A 22,240-nucleotide genomic window follows, 5' to 3' on the forward strand; every position below is an offset into this window, starting at 1 on the left:
AGTATGTATCCGAGCCAAGGGGGTGTGGATCATAGGGTCGACCACACGTAGGTCGACAGGCATTAGGTCGACTACTATTGGTTGACAGTGACTAGGTCGTCGCCTGAAATAGGTCGACACGGTCTTTAGGGCCACATGATTTAAAAGAAAATATGCTGGTGTTGTTTTCTACCATGTCGACATAGTGACCCCGTCGACCTAAAGACCATGTTGACCTAATGAATGTCGATTAATAGTGGTTGACCTAATGACTGTCGACCCCTAAGTGTGGTCGACCTAGAGACCGGATACCGAGGCAAGGGTAGATGGAGAGTGCGGTAAGGGTGCAGAGTATTAAGCGGCCACAAGGGGGAGCCAGCACAGCAGGCATCTCTGTGATCTGGCCACAGGACTACATTTCCCGGCATGCACAGGGAGGCACTGAGCCCATTAGCTGCAGCTGCTGCCCCTGTGATGGGTGGAAGGCAGAGGGGGCTGATCAGGCAGCCTGGGGCCTCCATTGGTTGTTGCTGTGGAAACAAGGGGCGCTTGATTGAAAGAGTGGGTGGCCCTTGGAGCATCATGGGGCCCTCCCACTATTATGTTTGCAAGTTGCAGGCTGGCAGGGAGTTCAGCAGCAGCAGCAGCAGCAGCAGCAGAGAGGAGGAGGAGAGAGACAGAGCATTAGCAGCAGCCTTACCTCCTGCTCTCAGAGGGGTGAGGAGCTGCATGTGGCATCTCTCCTGCAAGCAGCTACTGGGGTGTGTGCCATCCCCAAACCCACCCCTGCACCTATAGGAGCAGTGCCACCAGTGTGCCCAGCCTCACAGCCAGCACACATTGCTAACAGTCACTTGGTGGATGTGACCAGAGGGCACCAGGGTGGTCCAGCTGCATGCCCTCCCTTACCATCACCCCTCCTAGGTGATCTGCTCATCCATGGTGGATCTTCCAGGACTCCTCCAGGTAAGCCCCTTGCCACCCAATGCACCAGCTGAGAAGGGGAAGGATGGGCACATGCTGCTGGCATGGGAATAGAGGGGTGGTCTGCTGGGCACTGGCAAGCATTGGTGTGTGGGCACCTGCTGTGTGCCATCTGCCAGTGGCTTTCACCTTGCTGCCACCCATTGGGTACCAACCCCCCCCCCCCAACTCAGAGCCCCCCTTGGTGCATGTGCACTGTAGTCCTGTGGTGGCATAGGGGGTGGGCACAGGAGCTACCCTGGCAGTCTAGGGGTGCTGCAGCCATAGTTACACCCCATCCCCTCCTTCTACTAACTTTGCACCGTGCCCCTCTGGGCTAGCCTGGCATGCACTGGGTATAACCCCTGTAACACCTGGGTGTGGGCACCTGCCATGTCCATTCCGTGCCCCCTGTCACTGCCCACCCTCACTGCATGGGTAAGCCGGGAAGCGGGAGATGCAGAAGAGAGGGGAGCAGTGGGCTGAAGAGCTAGCAATCTAGTGCACCGGCGGGATCTGGTCCCAAGGTCACAGATGGAGGGGCAGCAGTGTGAGTGTGGGGGGCGCTGCATGGCACGGGGATGGTGGGCAGGGGGGTACAGTGGAGCTGGGGGGTGCAGGAACAGACAATGGTAGGGGGGGTGGTCACAGCGCACGGGCCGCTATGCTGGGCCCTGGATGCCCCGGGGGTAGGTGTGGGGGTCGGGGGGGCCCCAGCATCGCGGTAGGGATCGGGGCGCCCGGCGCTGGCGGGGATACGGTGTATCAGGTGCTGGGGACGGGCCTCCGGTGGGTGCGACAGATGAAGCCCGGGCCTCCCTGCACGCCTGCCGCTGCTGCTGCTGTGTATCGGGGTGCGGGGGAACGGGGCAAGGGTCGGTGGACTGGGGGGAGGGGGGTCCCTCTCCTGATGGTGGGGGGCTTCTGTGGCCACAGCCTCCCTGTGTAACCCCATATAGCCCGGAATGGGGGGACAGGCCAGGCGACCAGGGGGTTAATTATACCTGTATGTGATACATGCTCTGTATGGCACTGGCATTGGGCCCCCCCTAACCCACCCTCAGTGCCCACCATGGTCCTTACTGAATCTCATCTATCTATCTATCTATCTATCTATCTATCTATCTATCTATCTATCTATCTATCTATCTATCTAATGTCTATCTATCTATCTATCTATCTATCTATCTATCTATCTATCTATCTATCTATCTATCTATCTAATGTCTATCTATCGTCTGTCTGTGTCTATCTCATATCTATCTATCTATCTATCTATCTATCTATCTATCTATCTATCTATCTATCTATCTATCTATCTATCTATCTATCTATCTATCTATCTTATAATATTGGATTTGCATAAACTTAACCTGTTTGCATGCACCCATTGCAGCCTCTGACATGTCCCAATATCAGGTGCCCCCTGTCCCCTCTCTCTGACCCTCGGCTATATACTAATTATTAAGAAAACATAATTTGCTACCACATAGGATGATTCCTGGTCTTGGGCACCTATAGATACAGTATGTGTATGACTAGTGCTACCCATGGGAACTTCAGCGTGTGGCCCCCGGGCCCCCTCCTCCTCCTCCTTTGTCAGATTTGTTATGTGACGTGTCCTTGCAGACAGGTGTCTCCTTCATTACATGCATTGTTTTAGTGAATTATTGAGGTTAAGGGTCAGGTGTACTGGGCGGCCCTATTGAGGATCAGAGAGCCGCCCACTGTGGCAGGAGAGACGTTAGGAAGGAGTCGGGGCAGATGTATCAAAACTCGGAGAGAGATAAAGTATCAGCCAATCAGCTCCTAAATGCCATGCCACAGGCTGTGTTTGAAACATGACAGTTAGGAGCTGATTAGCTGGTACTTTATCTCTCTCCACATTATTAGTATTAGTAATGTGAATATTTTTAGGGGCAGACGCAATTGGCCGCGAGCAGCTTCGGTGGCTTCCCGGGATATTTGTCTCGCTCGTTTTCAGTCACCCTATTTGCCCGTTATGGGCCTGCAGCTCACGTGTAATTGACTCTGGCCCTTAGTGAGGAATTTCAATTGAAAAATAAAAAGTTAAGCAGGAACGTTGGAATCCGCCTCACTCCGGGGAGTGCAGAAAACCTGGTGCCTCTTTATAAAGTGGGAGAATATCTGTAATGTCACTTGTAATCTTCCCTCATGCAGTGTGAGAACAGTATTGTGGGTAAAATCTGTCATTTTTAAATATTATACCCCCATACCAAATAGGGCTCATTCGCTAACGCTGCATTTAAGTGCAACCAATCAGCAATCGCATTGGATCTGCCCTGAGTAATGTAGGCAGCGAAAGCAAGAATCTGATTGGATGCCACGTGCCAGTAGCCAATTTTGTTCCTACAATGCAATGTTAGTGATTGTTCTTCAGTCTCTTTGGTTTGCAAATCTTTCAAATATTGCATTTGATGACGTTTCATTCATTATCAAACAGGGATTCCCAGCCGTCGAGAAAGGACGCTTTTCTGCACCATGATCATGAGCTAGGAGTGCCCAGTATATACATAGTTGCAAAATATATATATACTGTACTTTAAAATTAATTAGGGTATTAGTGTCGGTTATGGGAGGTCGTCAGGGTTGTAGCTAGTGTGAGATCTAGTATAGTTTTTATGATGTCACTCAGGGTGTGTGGCTTTATAAAACATTAATTGACGTCATTCGGAGACGTAACTGCTACATTTTCTCGCAGCGCCTTATTTATGGTGAAAACGGAGAAAGTGAGGCAAAACGAGAAGTTCTATTCTGACATAACTATGCACGGAAAAAGTTTATGAGCCAGTATAAAGATGGTTTTATGTTCACGTTGATCTTTTCCTCATTGTCCGCCAGCAAAACGTTTGGTGATGATTTTGTTTATAAGTGTCGCACCATCCGCCATGCTGCTACGCCTTGTGCCGTCCTATTTGGCTCAGACCTTTCACACGTGTCATGTTAAGCTGTCCCAAAAAGATATTGGAAGTCTTTCAATCCTCGTCAAGGTCTGATCGGCTTTTCCGCCTGCGCTTTGTCCTTCAGGACGTCAGGAACTGGCGCCTGTCCCGAGACTTACAAGCCGCTGCACCGAGCACGTCAAGACTAGCCATTGCTGGCAACCAGTGGGGGCAGGCATTTCGTGGGCAGGGCACCAGACTGTCTTCGTTACATGGGTAGTTTTTCTGTGTTTGAGTGTTTTTTTTTTACATTGGTTTAACTGCCCCAAGAAACGCGCTTGTCCACAAAAGCGGAATGCGTTAAATCCATTGAAAGTACATGATGAGGCCCAAGACTTTGGGAGTGCAGTGGGGAACCTGACAACGCGTTTCGCGTCATCATGCAGCAGTTGGTGGCCTTGATGAGGCGGCATGCATGCGGCGTGCAGTGGTGAACCTGACAACGCGTTTCGCGTCATCATGCAGCAGTTGGTGGCTTTGATGATGCGGCATGCATTATCTTGCCACTGCAAAATAACGTGATTTGCGCTGGGCATGATGACCCGAATCGAGTCATCAAGGCCTCGTCCACTTCACTAGAAAGAGACACGACCTGGGAAGTTACCTTATATTACCTGTGTTTGAGTGTTTTTGTTACATTTGTTGGTTTAAATGCCCCAAGAAACGCGCTTGTACACAAAAACGGAATGCGTCAAATCCATTAAAAGTACAGGAGGAAACCCAAGGCTTTGGGAGGTCCAAGGGGCAAGTGCAGTGGGGAACCCGACAACGCGTTTCGCAATATCATGCAGAAGGTGGTGGCCTTGATGATGTAGTATGAATTATGTTGCCCCTCCGAAATAACGTGGTTTGCGCTGGGCATGATGACACGAATCGAGTCGTCAAGGCCTCATCCACTTCACTATGGGGCCTGGGAAGTTTTTATCTTTTAAAGTTTTTTTTTTTAATAGTACATTAAACAGTTTCCATTGAACGTCTGTGGATATTAAGCGCACTGTAAGTTGCTACAGATTGCAGATAATGGCGGAACCTAGCTATGATCTCAAGACGTCTTCTTATTCCAAGACATCTGTCTTCCATTGCCAGACACATGTAGAGAAGCTGCGCCAAACCCACCGAAAGGCCTGTTTGAAATGTCATCGGGAATATTAAGTGTTAGTCCAATATGGCAAGAAATACAAAGTACCCGTTTTTTTTCCGAGCCGCTCTCCAAGAAAAACAAACTTTTTTCCCTTTTTGTAAATGTATCCCCTATTTCGTGATTCCAGCGTGAGAATAAACACAATGTGCGGATCCGTGAGGCTGACACAGCGAGCCCCCTGTTACCTTCTCTGGAATTCTGAGGCTCGGTGTCAGAATACTTTATTTTATCTTGATTTTGAAAACTCTGGGCAGTGAGGTCTGTCTGTCACCGTGCCGAGAGCCTCTCAAGTCAGCTGGAGGCAGGTCTGGAACATAATGATTGACTGGAAAAAATGTCGTCGAGATGACGAAGAAATTCCACTTTTATACGTTCGTCTGAGCTTCTTGGATTTTTGGATACGTATGAAAGGGCTGGATCACATGCCTCTGGAATATTATTTTAATCCATTAGCCTTTTGCTGCAGCGCAAAACTATTCAGTACTAAACGCCGTGAAAGGAAGTGTGGTCAGATGACGGCGATGCCTGTAAATTAATGTCTGAAATAAAGTTACATTAACCTCTTCTTAACTAGCACCCTGTAACGGGTACGGAGGAAATATGTATTGTATCGTTTGGTTCTGAACGCCAGATCTCCAGCAGGACATAGCGGTCTGTTTATAAATAGCTGGCGATGGGGCTCATTCACTAATCCCGCGATAGATCGCTACAATTTCTAATTAAAAGCTGGCCGCCGAGGCACCTGAGCGATACTAGCTTGGCGAAGCGGTAATGGTTAATTCCCCGGTTGGCTGGGCTAACCTTATGCGATAATGCCTGTATGTGTCTGAGCAAGTCGGTCCACGTAAAAAAGTATCGCATTGCGGTAACCACCAACCCCCTCTTACAAAGGCCGATCAATGGGTTCACTTAATGTCCCTCAAAAAGAAGGAGTATGAGGAAAGTGTCCATATATGGAACCTCGATTTACTACCTCATGCTAATGCCAGTTTCTGTAGGGCCAGTGCAAGGGTCTGTAGGGGCTTCAAGCGAGGAAGTCGCTCCGCCCCGTGCGCAGCCGCTTCTGCCATTGTTCGTATCTGCGCCATTCTAGGTGCGAGATATCCATAGGTTACAGACTTTCCTTCCCCATGTGTACTCCTCAGAATAACACGAATCTCAAGCTACACGCCTACAAGACAGAACAGCTTAGTGAGATCGCCTTATCGCTGACCAGTTCCCGCCCCCAATACGCCCACTTCACGCAAAGACGGATCCACCACCAACGCTAAATTTGCGTTGGCACGCTGATAGACTTCCTAAGTACAATAGGTGTTTTGGTCTAAAAATTGTCCAACTTTTTCTCCCTGAACCAAGGTTGCTATGGATATATGTATGTAGGTTGCAGGACAACCTTGCAGGACAAGGGTCGTCGCCTGTCGCATTGTGGTAGTGCCTCAGGAATTTGAGCCGCGGCTGTTTGCTCTGCCCCCCCCCCAGTGTACAGTGTATACTACCAGTGGACAGTACGGGTGTAGGTGTGGTCACTGAACAAATATTACCTCAGAGATCAGGGGAAGCGTAATTCTCTCTCTCTCTCGCTCTCTCCTGTCTTTCTGATCAGTTATTGCCCTGCGCTCACCCACTTCTCTATTACAGGTCTGTGAAGCGACGCTCTGCAACCCGGGACGGGCCCACCATTAAAAACGGCAGAGGCGGATTTAGTTGGCAGAGGAGCTGACATTCTTCCCCTGGACAAGTTCCGCTGGATATTACTACACAAGAGAAAGTTCAGCTGACGCCGGTTCTGGGAATCCAGGCCGGCTGGGGGCTGACTGACACCCCTCTGCCCCTGGGCTGTGGTTGCCAGCGGGCGTCTCTGACAGACTGGAGGTCCGGGTAGGGTCTCTCCTGATGCTGCATGAAAGGACAGGTGTATCTCTCCTTGCTGGCTTCCTATGCTCGGCTGGCAGGTCTGTGCTATGCATTGGGCTTTCTGGACTGTCAGCCTATTGTTTTGCTGCGTTGAAGGTGAGTTGGTTTTTCAGGGGGTAGAGTGGGGGTGGGGATGGGGTCAATTTGTAATTTGACATATGCAAAAAAATAAATTACTAAGGGGTAGATGTTTTAAACCTAAAGAGGACCAGCGGAGGGTTTGACCAATCAGAATCTAGCTAGCATTTTATACAATGTACTAGACAAATGAGCTGAAAGCTATGGGCAGCGCTGGTCCTCTTGGTTTGAGTAGTCTCCCCCAGTGCATCTTCATAATCACCTACTGTATATGAGTAAAACCTGTCCTGCTGCTTATAACAATACCCTGACACCTGTACGCCTCCTCCATCCTGACTACACCTTGCTGACATAGATACGCCTTCTGTTCCCTGTATATTACTACACTTCTATGGCCTCCAGCTGTCAGTAAGTTCTTAGAGTCAGACACTTGCCCCTCGGCTAGAGAAAAGCCAGGCTCCTAACGTATCACCGTATGTTCCTACTCCGTGTAGAGTTCAGGGCAGCCATGCTTCCGTTTCCCTATTTCCAGTCCTCTTTATCATTCATATTTACACTTTCTGGGGCCGTTTAGTATGATAGCAATGACGTGTCCATAAAAATGTCTCCACTACAGCTACATAAAACAGGGTTTCCCAAACTCAGCCCACAAAGCACCCTGGCTGGCCAGGTTTTAAGGATATCCATGCTTAAGCACAGGTGACTTAACTAGTACCTCAGTCGGATTCAGTATGATTTCCCGATGGATGGGATGAGCGTCATCCCAACCATCAGAATCCAGACAGCTCTGGAAAGTACCCTAACCCTCCCCTACCCCCTATCCTAACCCTCCCCTACCCCTATACTAACCCTAACCCTCCCCTGCCCCCTATCCTAACCCTAACCCTCCCCTGTGAGTGCCTAAACCCAACCCTCACTGGTGGTGCCTAACCCTATCCCTCCCTTCCCCGATGCCTAAACCTAACTCTCCTTGCTTGGTGCCTAACCCTAACCTCCGCTTCTAAGTGCATAACCCTAACCCCCCTTCCCCGGTCCCAAACCTTTTCCACTCTGCACCCTAACCCTTACCCCCTTCTAATGCCTAACCCCCCTTTCCCGTCCCCAAACCTTTTCGACTCTGCACCCTAACCCTTATCGCCTAAACCTATCCCCTCGGACGCAACCGCATCCCGCTGAAAGAACGATCAGGATTTAGACGCCGGGCTTCTGACATCCTTCGGGATTCCGGCGGCGGTATATCGACTGTCGGGATCCCGTCCTTCGGGATATTTACTGCATCCCCCTTAGTCACTTTGATTATACCGTCTGTGCACAACCATGGATATCCTTAAGACCTGCACTGTCAGGGTGCCCTGTGGACCGAGTTTGGGGAACCCTGATATAAAATGTTCATTCACTGGTATTGTCATTATATTACTAATAGAATATATTCTCTTTAACGGGCTTAATTTACATTATAATTTAATGAATGCCAACAAAGTGACGTTATTAGAATTACAGTCTACTTGGTTTTCATTAGAATCTCATTTCTTTTATAAAGTGTTGACGAGCTGAGGTAGAAATTACTTTTTTTGGTGGGGGAGGGGGCAAATTTTGCTTGCCTTGTACCATGCACGCACACCAATTTCTCCCTCGTCTGTCCTAGCGGTGGCCACTTTTTTGAGTGAGAGTGAGATAGTGAAACCTTTGTTTTTTGATGGCTCAATGTACACAAACTTTGCTTAATACACAAAGTTATTAAAATTATTGTATTAAATGACCTTTAGGCTGTGTGTATAAGGTGTAAATGAAACATGAATGAATTGTGTGAATGTAGACACACTTTGTTTAATGCACAAAGTTATAAAAAATATTGGCTAAAATGACCTTCAGGCTGTGTGTATAAGGTGTATATGTAACATAAATGCATTCTGTGCTTAGATTTAGGTCCCATCACCATGATATCTCATTATGGTATGCAATTATTCCAAAATACGGAAAAATCCCATATCCAAAATACCTCTTGTCCCAAGCATTTTGGATAAGGGATACTCAACCTGTATAAATGTATTTATTATTAACACTGTCTAGACTCAGACGGTCTGTCTTACAGTATGCATTTGCTATATAAAATGCAAGTAGCTCAATTCATTTATTATCATACACATTCCGTGTCTACTGCCATCGCACACGCAGCGGATCTGCGAAAATATATGCTAATGGGGTCTCCACAGGGATTTGTTCAGAGACTCCCACCTGACTCTGTGTCTGACCCGCTGCTTGCGTACAAAGACGCGCCATCGATCCTTTGCAAGTAAGCCGCCGGATCCTTTCCAACTGCTTCCGAATTCAGTCGCTGGTTCTGACACGCCCAGACGACGGTTGCAACACGCTTGCATTTTTGTAGCCACCTCCCGTCACCTCCCCCAAACGCTTATTACCTGTCACTCCATTGCAAATACAACCTCACTGCGTCCACCGTTGCTGATAAATCGCGGCACGTGCGCAGTACAAACAAAATTGCTCAACTGCGCAAACCTCAGCACCGCATCCACATCTAAATCAGGCCTTGTGTGTCTATCTCTTATCTATCTAAACATCAAATAAAATATATTTTCTTGTCTCACAGGTGCCGTCCGATCCGACGCTCAGACTGTGGTTGGCCGCGCAGGAGAGAGTGCGGTGCTGGGGTGCAGCATTCTCCACCAGGACACGGGGCGCCCTCCCCTCTATGTCATCGAGTGGGTGCGCTTTGGCTTCATCCTCCCCATCTTTATCAAATTCGGCCTCTACTCCCCCCGCGTGGACCCGCAGTACCTCGGTAAGCGCTGGGTGCGTTCGCCATCCCACCAGGAATGGCCGTGTTGACCTGTTGCGTTTGATTTATGTCTGTACTCCCTCACCAATGTGCGTTGCGGCATATATGTGTATGGTAACCGTAGCATGGGTGATTATGACTGATCCTCAGCAATGCCGCAGATCTCTATCTGTCACCAGAGCTCGGGGATAGGATTACAGAGCCAGACACAAAGCCGCTTGTTTGCTACCTGTTGTAATATAAAGAGAGCCTGGTCCAGTCCGGCAGGAGGGGCAGGTGGTTTGGGGAATGAGGAAGTGATGCCTCAGTGAGTCTGTAAAGTAGAGGTGGGATGGCGGAGTCAGGTCTGTAACAGGTCAATGGAGGATAATGACTGGCCGGGGCGTGCTACTAGATGCAAGGATCTTAGAAGGCTTTTTATGGCATCTAATCTGAGTAGGGACTTGCTGACTGTCAATATTTGTTCTGCAATTAGTGCAAAACCAGGTCACATGTTCCACCCTCACCAAACCGAGTGTCAGCTCTTGGTACCCCCCCCCCCCCCTCTGTAATTTTGTGGGGTGCCTGGATATCCTGGCAGTTGAAAGGTTAAGGGGAAGAAATTCGCCCAGGGTACTTAAGACGCCTTGTGGTTTGGCACATGTCTCAGCCCAAGGTCGTGGGGTGTCAGGCTGCATTAATCACGCTCTGCCGCAGATGGCAGGAGGAGGGAAAGGGGCTTAAACTCTGTGAGCGGGTGGTTGCTGCGGAGAGACCAGACAGCGATGGCTACGTCACACATATTTGCCAAAAATTGCACTTGCAAACCGCTTATCAGCAATTCCGCTGGGCCGGCGCCGGACGGATCGTTACGGTTTATATATCGCAGTGCGCTCAGTAGCGCTGTACAGTAACGCTGCGCATGATCTGATCCATTCAGAGGTAGGGGCCAGTGCACGTCCTCCAGAGGGCCTCGCTTGCAGGAGCTTACAATCTAGTTGGAGTGAAGTACAATATAACAAAGTTGAAATGATGTCATGTGTTCAGATACTGAAATCAAATGTTTGTGATAGGAAGATAAATGCGTATGCTTGTCTGGGATTGTCCTACTCAGCCGACAAAGGGTTGTTTTAAAGCGCACTGCAAGTCTACGCAAGGTGTCGGCCATGTTGTGGATTGAACCAATGAAGGGCCTTGGAGGTGCCACTGTTTCCTGTATTTTGCTAATGTATATTTCCTGTCAGGTTGCAAAATGGCCGCTGGACAGTGCTCCTGCGATGTGATTGGCTCATAGCAATAGGCTCCTAAAGTCACTGCTGTTCTGTACAATAATCTGTATTATGGTTGTACTGTTGGCTGGTAGGCAGTCTCTCAGAATCGCATGCTGTGAGTTCTCTTGAGTTACGCCACGGCCGGCATACGTTTACATACGTGCTTGCGAATAGCACAACATACGTTTTGCGTTTGATGGCTCTGTTCTGGGAGGGTCTGTAAGTCACATATAGCTCTGCTGCTCAGAGACTAACGAGATTGTGTGCATTCATGTGGAGCCAGGATTCCCACGCGTACATTGGATTTCATAATAAAACCACTCTGACCACCTGACTGGGAACCACGTGTCCTGGGATTAGTACACGCTAAGAAGTGTAATTAGTTTAGGCCCTCATTCCGAGTTGTTCGCTTGCTAGCCAATTTTCGCAGCAGTGCACACGCTAAGCCGCCGCCCTCTGGGAGTGAATCTTAGCTTAGCTGAATTGCGAACGAAGTATTCGCAATATTGCGAAAAGATTTTACTTTGCAGTTTCTGAGTAGCTTCAGACTTACTCTTCCAGTGCGATCAGTTCAGTGCTTGTCGTTCCTGGTTTGACGTCACAAACACACCCAGCGTTCGCCCAGACACTCCTCCGTTTCTCCAGCCACTCCCGCGTTTTTCCCAGAAACGGTAGCGTTTTTTGCGCACACACCCATAAAACGGCCTGTTTCCGCCCAGAAACACCCACTTCCTGTCAATCACATTACGATCACCAGAACGAAGAAAAAACCTCGTAATGCTGTGAGTAAAATACCTAACTTCATAGCAAATTTACTTGGCGCAGTCGCACTGCGGACATTGCGCATGCGCAGTTAGCGGAAAATCGCACCAATGCGAAGGAAAAGAACGAGCGAACAACTCGGAATGAGGGCCAATGTTCGCACTGCGGCTGCGCCAAGTAAATTTGCTAAGAAGTGTGGTATTTTACTCACAGCATTACGAGGTTTTTTCTTCGTTCTGGTGATCGTAATGTGATTGACAGGAAGTGGGTGTTTCTGGGCGGAAACTGGCCATTTTATGGGAGTGTGTGAAAAAACGCTGCCGTTTCTGGGAAAAACGCGGGAGTGGCTGGAGAAACGGAGGAGTGTCTGGGCGAACGCTGGGTGTGTTTGTGACGTCAAACCAGGAACGACAAGCACTGAACTGATCGCACTGGAAGAGTAAGTCTCGAGCTACTCAGAAACTGCAAAGTAAAATCTTTTCGCAATATTGCGAATACTTCGTTCGCAATTCAGCTAAGCTAAGATTCACTCCCAGAGGGTGGCGGCTCAGCGTGTGCACTGCTGCGAAAATCGGCTAGCGAGCGAACAACTCGGAATGAGGGCCATAGTGTTACCCGGCGGGTGAGCACGGCAGAGATGGATGCATGAGTCTCCTATCCTGACTTCTGTTGGGTAGGCCCCAGAGATGGGTGACGCTGATGACTGAGTGTAGTAGACCTGTCACCAGAGACGAGCAAGGCTCCTATTCTCCAGGGACGGCACTCATTGTCTTCTGCCGGAACAAAGAATCCTTTTATTTCAGTTTCAAGGGAGGGGCACCCAACGGTCGCTCCATAACAAGTGTGTAGCCTCGGGCCCCGGGGTGGGGAACGTGAGAGACGTATGGTGGAGGATTTAAACTCAGAGCGTTTGTGTCAGTGAGATTATCTTTGCATTGTTCAGCATTCGGCAGCAGCCAGGTGGCCAGGGGAGCACATAGGGGAGGGTAACGGCCCAATTTACCCTCCGCGCTGCTGTGGGAAATTGTAAATCTACACTCTGAGAAATCATTAGACGAAACAATGATCATCCGTCAAGTCCACCTCATGGAGAAGTCATTCCTGAGGTGACGGAGCAGGCCTGAATGAGATCATGCGTGTTACGCAGGTGTGTCGCCAGCGCTGACCGATACACAATAAGTCATGTGACACAAACACAAGGGGTATCTTATCTGAATACCTGCCAAGGACACCCAGATTAGTGGGTGCAAACAGCGCCCTCATACACTGGCCCGCCCCCTGTGTACGAATCCACCAATCTGCCCAAAGCACGGCTGCCAAGCTGTCAGTCATTCTGTGTCTGCTCTGTTAGAGGAGCTCCTGTCTGCTGACATGCTGCAGGGGGTTGAGAGAGAACATGGCGGAACCTAACTAGCGGCTCATCCTGCGTCGCACGCTGCTACCACTGCTTTAATGTCATATCCGCATCTGCGACTATGTGCTAATGGGAGTATCAGCCCTTTCCCCCAGTGTACAAGCGTGCGTCTGGCTGGGCAAGGACTGAGACGCCCGCTGTGATGCTGTAATACCGCCTGGTGTGTGTCGCACGCAGTAGCAAAAATTCCCTCAAATCCGTGAACATTGGGTCCATAATGAGGTTTAAATACACCATTTATTTGTTATATTGTATTCACCTCAGTGATACGCGGCCTGTATACATGTATATGGAGGGGCGTGTGTTAAGAGGCGATAACAGTCGACGTAATTGGCTGCATCCTGTCCGCAGTGGTAGTTAGTACCCTCAGAGACCATTGTTGGGGGATAGTACTAGCCCACCACCTGACAGAGAGCGGCATTGCTAATATTCTGTGGAAACGAGTCATATTAATACACCGTAAAGAGCGTATTTTGTTACCCAATCCCCCAAATATAAATAAGTTCCATCTATAGGCTGGCCACCTGTGGGCTAACCTGTGGTTAAGGAGACATCACTATGCAGTTCTCAAGCAGCTTACTGTGTGACAAAGACCATAGACAGGAAAGGGACTGAAGACCCCTCATTATAACGTAAGCACCCCTCCCCCATCTGCTCTGTGATCTTTCTCCGCACTCAGCAGGTGTATTGTCCCAGCTACTATACGGAAGGCCATAGATCACATATACAGGGCTTTGTATGAGTCTCCTGTCCTCTATTTCCCAGCTGTGCTGCTGTGGTGGTATGCGTACGATGGTCAATCGCGATGTCACTCTCGCCAGCACTGTAGGAATAGCATATCCTCTTTCATGTGCTGTATAAAGGCACTAGAGAACATTTAACTCCCTGTTGCATTACTCAGAATGGGCTCCTGTGCAACTGGCTTGCAGTCTCCTAGGTAACAACTGCTTTATATTGGTTGTTGAATTCAAATGTAGGGCGCGTGTCACTGCAGGTTTAAAAGGACACATACTTAGCTAGTGTAACTCTTTGACCCAGTTCACTAGCTATTGAGCCGTAGATTGTGGTTTGCGTTTTACTGTTTCTTCTGAAGGGGGCAATTAAATAATCCGTCAAACTCAATTGTTTTTTTAGCAATCACTTTGGAAATGTTGATAAATTGTTGTTATATTGATTTATAGTTATTTAAGCACATTATTTAAGCAATAAAATATAGATTTTATACAAGTAAGCCATGTGATGTGCCTCCCGGTAAGATGTTTCGATATCGAGATTAATGCAGAGTATGAAACGTGAGGCAATAGGTCAAAGGTTGTGTTAAATAAATAGACTGAAGAAATAGCATAGTATCGTAAAAGGAAGAAAAGATCCGCAGCCCAGGTAGAAGCCAGTTTTTTTTTTCGTCTCCAGAATTTTACTGCGGCTTTCCGGCTGCTATGGAACTAGAAGTACCAGCATGCCCTTCCATCCAAAAATCTGCTGGGACTGGTCGTTTCTCTGCATCTGAGGTGAAACTCGATCCTGTTTTTTTTGGGTGTAATTTTAAAGCAAAATGAAAGAGCAGAAACAAAGGATTCAGGAGACGGTTCTGTGATTGGACAAGAAATCTCCTCGGCGTCACCCGGAGACGCTGCGATCAGCTCCGTCCGTGTCTATTTCATATAAAACCCGGCTCCTCTAGCAACAGCTTGTTTATCTTCAGTGCCGGGAAAAGAATGGATTGCTCTGTCTGACAAGCGGAGCATCTCACAGTTACAATGGGAGAGTAGGGAGGGGGGGGGGGGGGATAGAGGGAGGCTCTGCGGCCTAGCCTGGCATTGTCCAAATGCTCAGATTTAAATTTCCGTCTCCGTGGTTACCAGGTGGACGGTAGAGGAGGGGTCCAAGCGTGTTTGGGGCTGGGCTCGGAGGGAGGGGAGGTTAGGGGTGCGCTCGCATTTTACAAAGTCTCAAATCACTGAGCGCCTGCATGGCTCTGCATTGTGCGTACTCGCTGGAGTAAGGAGAGGGGAGCCGTTGAGTGTGGTATTCAGGGAGCCTGCCTCGTGCCAGTTCCCAAATTTTCCAAAGTGTTTGGAGTTTTTTTTTCTTCTATTAAATAATTTTTTTTAAATGTTTTTATCAGATCTGTAGCCATTTTCTAGCTAACAGGCAGTCTGCAGGGAAATGACACAAATATAGGATAGCTCTACAGTAATCTAGACCGCTACATGTCCTACAGTTATTAGTATCCTTTGGCGCTCTGACTGTTGTGGCACTACAAATCTAAGCATGCCCTGCCAGGAAGAGCAGCTGCTGACTCGCGTGTTAGTTACCTCTAGCACAACGGCTCTTTAGGGTTAGGGTCGGACGGTTTTCGCAGAAGCCTAATATACGTTGAGTAGAGTCCTAGTAGGACTTATATCTCTTGATTGTAAGCTCTTCTGCATAGATACGTACTGTACATTATACCTCTGGTTTATCAGCCCGCATAATAGCAGCGTCAACAGTGTATAGGCAAGCAGTAGAGTGTAAGCTCCTTTGAACTGCTACGATATTAGATTGCAAGCTCCTGTGTTTAGATATTTCCTGACGTCTTACTGACTTCGCAAGTGTTGACGTTTTTCCATTTATCACCGTGAAAACTCTACATTGACGACTTTTTTGTGCGATATAATATTCTAGTTTACATTACCAAGCAGCATTTGGTGGAGATGAACCTTGGCTATTATTGTATTGGAGTATATGCTCTTTATGGCGGTCTGGACATCTGAGGTAATTACTAGTAGCAGCACTGGCCTGTGTCGCTGTAGTACGGCACACAGTGTTCCTGTCATAGAGAACAGCTTCCTCTGTCCAGGGCGGGCTAGCATTTTACTACCTCCAATAAATACTCTTTTTCTTTGTTAGCGAGCTATAAAATGGGTGAGAGATTGGACTCTGTCATTAGCCAGAGTAATAAACTGTGCACTGGGGACACCCCGTCCCTTCCTACATTCTCTCCCTGGTGCTGCAGGGGCTTCACGTGTGCAAAGTATGTGGCAATACATGGAAGTGAACCTGCGCCAGAGTGTGCGATGTTTCAGATGTTCTAGGCACTTTTGTCTCCAATCTGTATCATTTCTGTGCTTTTCACCACAAGACATCTATCATCCAGGCAAAGTTATTTAATTTAGATGCCGCTGGTTATGACAAAGATGTGCAGCATCCGGGAATAGTAAAAATAGGTAACTTTGCCTGGATGATATAAAGGGCTAGGGGAGAAAGCACAGACATAGGAGGATATAAGTAGAAAACATGGCTAGGGGGCAGGCAGAAACTGACAAAGTCGCCTGAAGGTGACCTCTATAAGATCTCATCTGAAATGGACTTGTATTGTTCCAGGCCCCCCCAAAAAAATACCTTAAAGCCTTGTCATAAGACGGCGGACGCTGGTATTGTGTGGCGGAAACATTATGGGGCAGATACACTAAAAGCCATTGGAGAAAGATAAAGTGAAGAGAGATGAGGGTGTGGTATAATGTGTAGACATTTTGTACCTGTTGACCATATGGTGTCGGCCTATTAACTGTCAATCTAGACACTGTCGACCTCTCATCCGGCTACTGAGCCATAAAGAACCAACCAATCAGCCCCTAATTGTCATTTCTCAAACCCAGCCCACAACGTGACAGTGAGGAGCTGATTGACTGGTCATTCCCAGCTTAGGGTATATATCTTCCGTAGGTGCCATCCTACTGAGCATGTCAGTAATGGGAGAGAGTGGCTGCTCTCACGAAGAGCTTGCAATCTAATAGTGTAAAGCAGAGGTTCTCAAACTCGGTCCTCGGGGGCCCACACAGTGCATGTTTTGCAGGTAACCCAGCAGGTGCACAGGTGTATTAATTACTCACTGACACATTTTAAAAGGTCCGCAGGTGGAGCTAATTATTTCACTTGTGATTCTGTGATGAGACCTGCAAAACATGCAGTGTGTGGGGTCCTGAGGACCGAGTTTGAGAACCTCTGGTGTAAAGGAAGAGGCGAAATAAATGAAAGCAACATTAAAGCATTATAAGGGAGATATTGGGTCTGAGTTAGACAGAAATCGGGCGAGGGTGCTCCGACATTGCGTGCACAAAATAATCTGCGCATATTCACCGGTATGTAGCGTTGTACACACCCTCACTGTCTCGAAGAGCTTACACTTTATCAGTAGGATGACATTTTTCATTAGAAGCGGTAACATACCTTGGTGAGTCTATTGATCTGGGTACGTCAGACGTGATCCAGATAATAGGACCTGGCCAGTAAGAATAACACCTGGCATGCAGAAAAGGGGGGATTACATTGTACGGTTGGTCAGTACTGAAAAATGGGAATATTTTAAAGGGACCGACCTAAGGAAGTAACATCCAGGGGCGTAATTACAATAGGTGCAGGCAGTGCAGCTGCTATGGGGCCCAGAGCTGAGAGGGGCCACCTTCCCTGTCACAGTTACATGTGTTATATACAGGCTGTAGCCGCCATAGGTGCATGGAGTGCAGCTGCTATGGAGCCAGAGCTGAGAAGGGCCACCTTCCCTGACATGTGTTATATACAGGGTGTAGCTACCATAGGTGCAGGGAGTGCAGCTGCTATGGGCCACAGAGCTGAGAGGGGTCACCTTCCCTGTCACAGTTACATGTGTTATATACAGGGTGTAGCTACCATAGGTGCAGGGAGTGCAGCTGCTATGGGGCCCAGAGCTGAGAGGGGCCACCTTCCCTGTCACAGTTACATGTGTTGTATACAGTGTGTAGTTACCATAGGTGCAGGCAGTGCAGCTGCTATGGGGTCCAGAGCTGAGAGGGGTCACCTTCCCTGTCACAGTTACATGTGTTATATACAGGGTGTAGCTACCATAGGTGCAGGCAGTGCAGCTGCTATGGGGTCCAGAGCTGAGAGGGGTCACCTTCCCTGTCACAGTTACATGTGTTATATACAGGGTGTAGCGACCATAGGTGCAGGGAGTGCAGCTGCTATGGGGCCCAGAGCTGAGAGGGGCCACCTTCCCTGTCACAATTACTTGTGTTATATACAGGGTGTAGCTACCATAGGTGCAGGGAGTGCAGCTGCTATGGGGCCCAGAGCTGAGAGGAGCCACCTTCCCTGTCACAGTTACATATGTTATATACAGGGGTGTAACTACCATAGGTGCAGGGAGTGCAGCTGCTAGGGTGCCAGAGCTGAGAGGGGCCACCTTCCCTGTCACATTTACATGTGTTATATATAGGGTGTAGCTACCATAGGTGCAGGGAGTGCAGCTGCTATGTGCAGCTGCTGTGGGGACCCAGAGCTGAGAGGGGCCACCTTCCCTGTCACAGTTACATGTGTTATATACAGGGTGTAGCTACCATAGGTGCAGGGAGTGTAGCTGCTATGGGGCCAGAGCTGAGAGGGGCCACCTTCCCTGTCACAGTTACATGTGTTATATACAGGCTGTAGCTACCATAGGTGCAGGGAGAGCAGCTGCTATGGGGCCCAGAGCTGAGAGGGGCCACCTTCCCTGTCACAGTTACATGTGTTATATACAGGGGCGTAGCTACCATAGGTGGAGGGAGTGCAGCTGCTATGGGGCCCAGAGCTGAGAGGGGCCACCTTCCCTGTCACAGTTACATGTGTTATATACAGGGTGTAGCTACCATAGGTGCAGGGAGTGCAGCTGCTATGGGGCCAGAGCTGAGAGAGGCCACCTTCCCTTTCACAGTTACATGTGTTATATACAGGGTGTAGCGACCATAGGTGCAGGGAGTGCAGCTGCTATGAGGCCCAGAGCTGAGAGGGGCCACCTTCCCTGTCACAGTTACATGTGTTATATACAGGGTGTAGCTACCATAGGTGCAGGGAGTGTAGCTGCTATGGGGCCCAGAGCTGAGAGGGCCACCTTCCCTGTCACAGTTACATGTGTTATATACAGGGTGTAGCTACCATAGGTGCAGGGAGTGCAGCTGCTATGGGGCCCAGAGCTGAGTGGGGCCACCTTCCCTGTCACAGTTACATGTGTTACATACAAGGGCGTAGCTACCATAGTTGCAGGGAGAGCAGCTGCTATGGGGCCCAGAGCTGAGAGGGGCCACCTTCCCTGTCACAGTTACATGTGTTATATACAGGCTGTAGCTACCATAGGTGCAGGGAGAGCAGCTGCTATGGGGCCCAGAGCTGAGAGGGGCCACCTTCCCTGACACAGTTACATGTGTTATAGAAACATAGAAACATAGAATGTGACGGCAGATAAGAACCACTTGGCCCATCTAGTCTGCCCCTTTTTTATTTTATCCTTTAGGCAATCTCAACCCTTTTTTGACCTTAATTATTTGTAAGGATATTCATATGCCTGTCCCAAGCATGTTTAAATTGCTCTACAGTCTTAGCCTCTACCACCTCTGATGGGAGGCTATTCCACTTATCCACTACCCTTTCTGTGAAGTAATTTTTCCTTAAATTTCCCCTGAACCTCCCCCCCTCCAGTCTCAGTGTATGTCCTCGAGTTCTAATACTTCTTTTCCTTTGAAGAATGTTTCCCTCCTGAACTTTGTTAAGACCCTTGATATATTTGAAAGTTTCTATCATGTCCCCCCTTTCCCTTCTCTCCTCCAAACTATACATGTTAAGATCTTTTAGCCTTTCCGGGTATGTTTTGTAATGTAGGCCATGCACCATTTTAGTTGCCCTTCTTTGTACACTCTCTAATGTATTTATATCCTTCTGGAGATATGGTCTCCAGAACTGGACACAGTATTCCAGATGAGGCCGCACCAATGACCTATACAGTGGCATTATTACTTCTCTTTTCCTGCTACTGATTCCTCTTCCTATGCAACCAAGCATCTGACTTGCCTTTCTCATTGCTTTGTTGCATTGCTTTCCTGCCTTCAAGTCACTTGAAATAGTGACTCCTAAATCCCTTTCCTCCTCAGTAGTTTCCATTATAGTACCCTTGATACTATATTTAGACTTTGGGTTTTTGAGACCCAAGTGCATGATTTTGCATTTACCATAGGTGCAGGAAGTGCAGCTGCTATGGGGCCCAGAGCTGTGAGAGACCACCTTCCCTGTCACAGTTACATGTGTTATATACAGGGTGTAGCTACCATAGGTGCAGGGAGTGTAGCTGCTATGGGGCCCAGTGCTGAGAGGGGTCACCTTCCCTGTCACAGTTACGCGTGTTATATACAGGGGCGTAGCTACCATAGGTGCAGGGAGTGCAGCTGCTATGGGGCCCAGAGCTGAGAGGGGCCACCTTCCTTGTCACAGTTACATGTGTTATATACAGGGTGTAGCTACCATAGGTGCAGGGAGTGTAGCTGCTATGGGGCCCAGTGCTGAGAGGGGCCCATGTTTGCTGTGTAGTACTCCTTTCACACATAAAATCCCGGCTTAAGCTCTGCTCGGACCCGGTACACAGTGCACAAGTTGAAGATGGGCCTTTGTCACACATGGGTGATGATCAGGGATATTCCTGGGTCGTCACCCTTCACACCTCAGGCTATCCGGGTCGGTGCTGGGTTCTTCCCTGGTAGCTTCCACTGCTAGATTCCCAGGTAACACAGCCGGGGTAGACTCTTTCACACCAAACCTGGACCTGGGTTGCCCCGGCAATAACCCAGGTTATTACTTTGGTGTGAAAAGGGTATAAGTGACACGTTGTAATGAGCAGTCATCTTGGAACAATCTCCAGTTCTGCAAAATGCTTTGTAACCGACCACCATAATCTGAATCCTGATTTCATGATCTGAGCTTGGTTTGCGTTGTGGTTAGCATTACTACATTGCTGCTGCTGGGCTGCCCCCAGCCTCAGGCTCTCATGACCATGCAGGGCAGCAGATGAGATTGTGCCCTTCCAAACTTTCCCCACCGTGGAACGCTGCTGGTGGGGCGGTGAGACTGTGCCCAAAAATGTGGTACTGTGCCGCTAAAATGGAGGGGACCAATGCATGGATGGGTAACATGACAGGTTACCATAGCCTTGGCCAAATGAGCTTACACTCTAAAACATTATTATTATTATTATTATTGTTGTTGTTGTTATTATTATATAATCAATAGTGTGTGTGTGTGGCAATTGCGTTGTCTTACGCGCTGCAGCAGTACTTGTATTAGGTATGTGTTAGTGGTAATTGACTTCTTTTTTTGCCTTTTCATAAATAGACCCCCCAAAACTGGATTCCGTTTAACCCTCTGCTTCCCGATTACCTGTAATCTCTAAGAATAACCCTGTTCCTGCGCCCAGTTCCTTACAGGTACAGACTCCTTCTCACTCCCCTGTACTATACTGCTCACTCAGTCTTCATCAGGATAGGACTTGTGTCAGTGAATCCCCCTGCCAAGTGCAGAATATAGGAGGGCATTTGACACACACCGAGCAATTATGCGCCCCTCCTTGCTTTACCCAGAATCCTCCTTTGTGTGATCCTTTCAATGTCGGTTGCTAAGCAGGATGGCTCGTTACTTAGACAACAATAATGTTCCTAAAAAAAAAGAAAAAGAAAAATCATGAATGGAAGTTAATGGAGGGGTTTTGACATCAGAGGAGGCGCTAAGTCTTTATATCCGGCAGCTAAATATACATCCATCATATTAAACCCAGAAGCAGAGCGTTTCACAGGAGCCGAGCGGCGCTCCCTCTCGCCAGAAAGGCGCACAGCCAATTAGATTCACAGCCGGTTATCACTGGGGTACCCAAATATTCATGAGGTGCTTCTGCTGGGTGTGGGGTGGGGTCTGCAGCAAGGAGTATAACCCAAAAGGGTCCAGGCAGGCTATTAACCCTCTGCACACCACTACAATGCATTCAGATGTCACATGATAATATACGTGTCGGTGTCTATATTAGTTCATTTGGGAGATGCCGCTGCGAAACCACAGGGCACCTCCAGAAACTCGACTTTAAATGTGCGTTATTTTTATTATTATTGACAGATACTTATATAGCGCACACTTATTCCGCAGCGCTGTACAGATAATATTTAGTCACCCACA

The 22,240-nt window shown here is 48.4% G+C and overlaps 1 protein-coding gene across 2 annotated transcripts in view; it reads left to right on the top strand.

Annotated features, from left to right (window-relative positions):
- Nucleotides 1–608: 608 nt before the first annotated feature.
- Nucleotides 609–22,240, top strand: part of IGSF9 (immunoglobulin superfamily member 9) — a 91,835-nt gene continuing 70,203 nt past the window's right edge. For both annotated transcript variants that reach the window (XM_063947004.1, XM_063947005.1), the window contains exons 1-3: nt 609–945; nt 6,685–7,056; nt 9,647–9,838. In XM_063947004.1, coding sequence (XP_063803074.1) covers nt 6,984–7,056; nt 9,647–9,838 — 265 coding nt within the window. In that variant the 5' untranslated portion in view covers nt 609–945; nt 6,685–6,983. The remainder of the gene's footprint in view (nt 946–6,684; nt 7,057–9,646; nt 9,839–22,240) is intronic.

This window comes from Pseudophryne corroboree, chromosome 12 (assembly GCF_028390025.1).
Source record: "Pseudophryne corroboree isolate aPseCor3 chromosome 12, aPseCor3.hap2, whole genome shotgun sequence".
NCBI classification, from domain to species: domain Eukaryota; kingdom Metazoa; phylum Chordata; class Amphibia; order Anura; family Myobatrachidae; genus Pseudophryne; species Pseudophryne corroboree.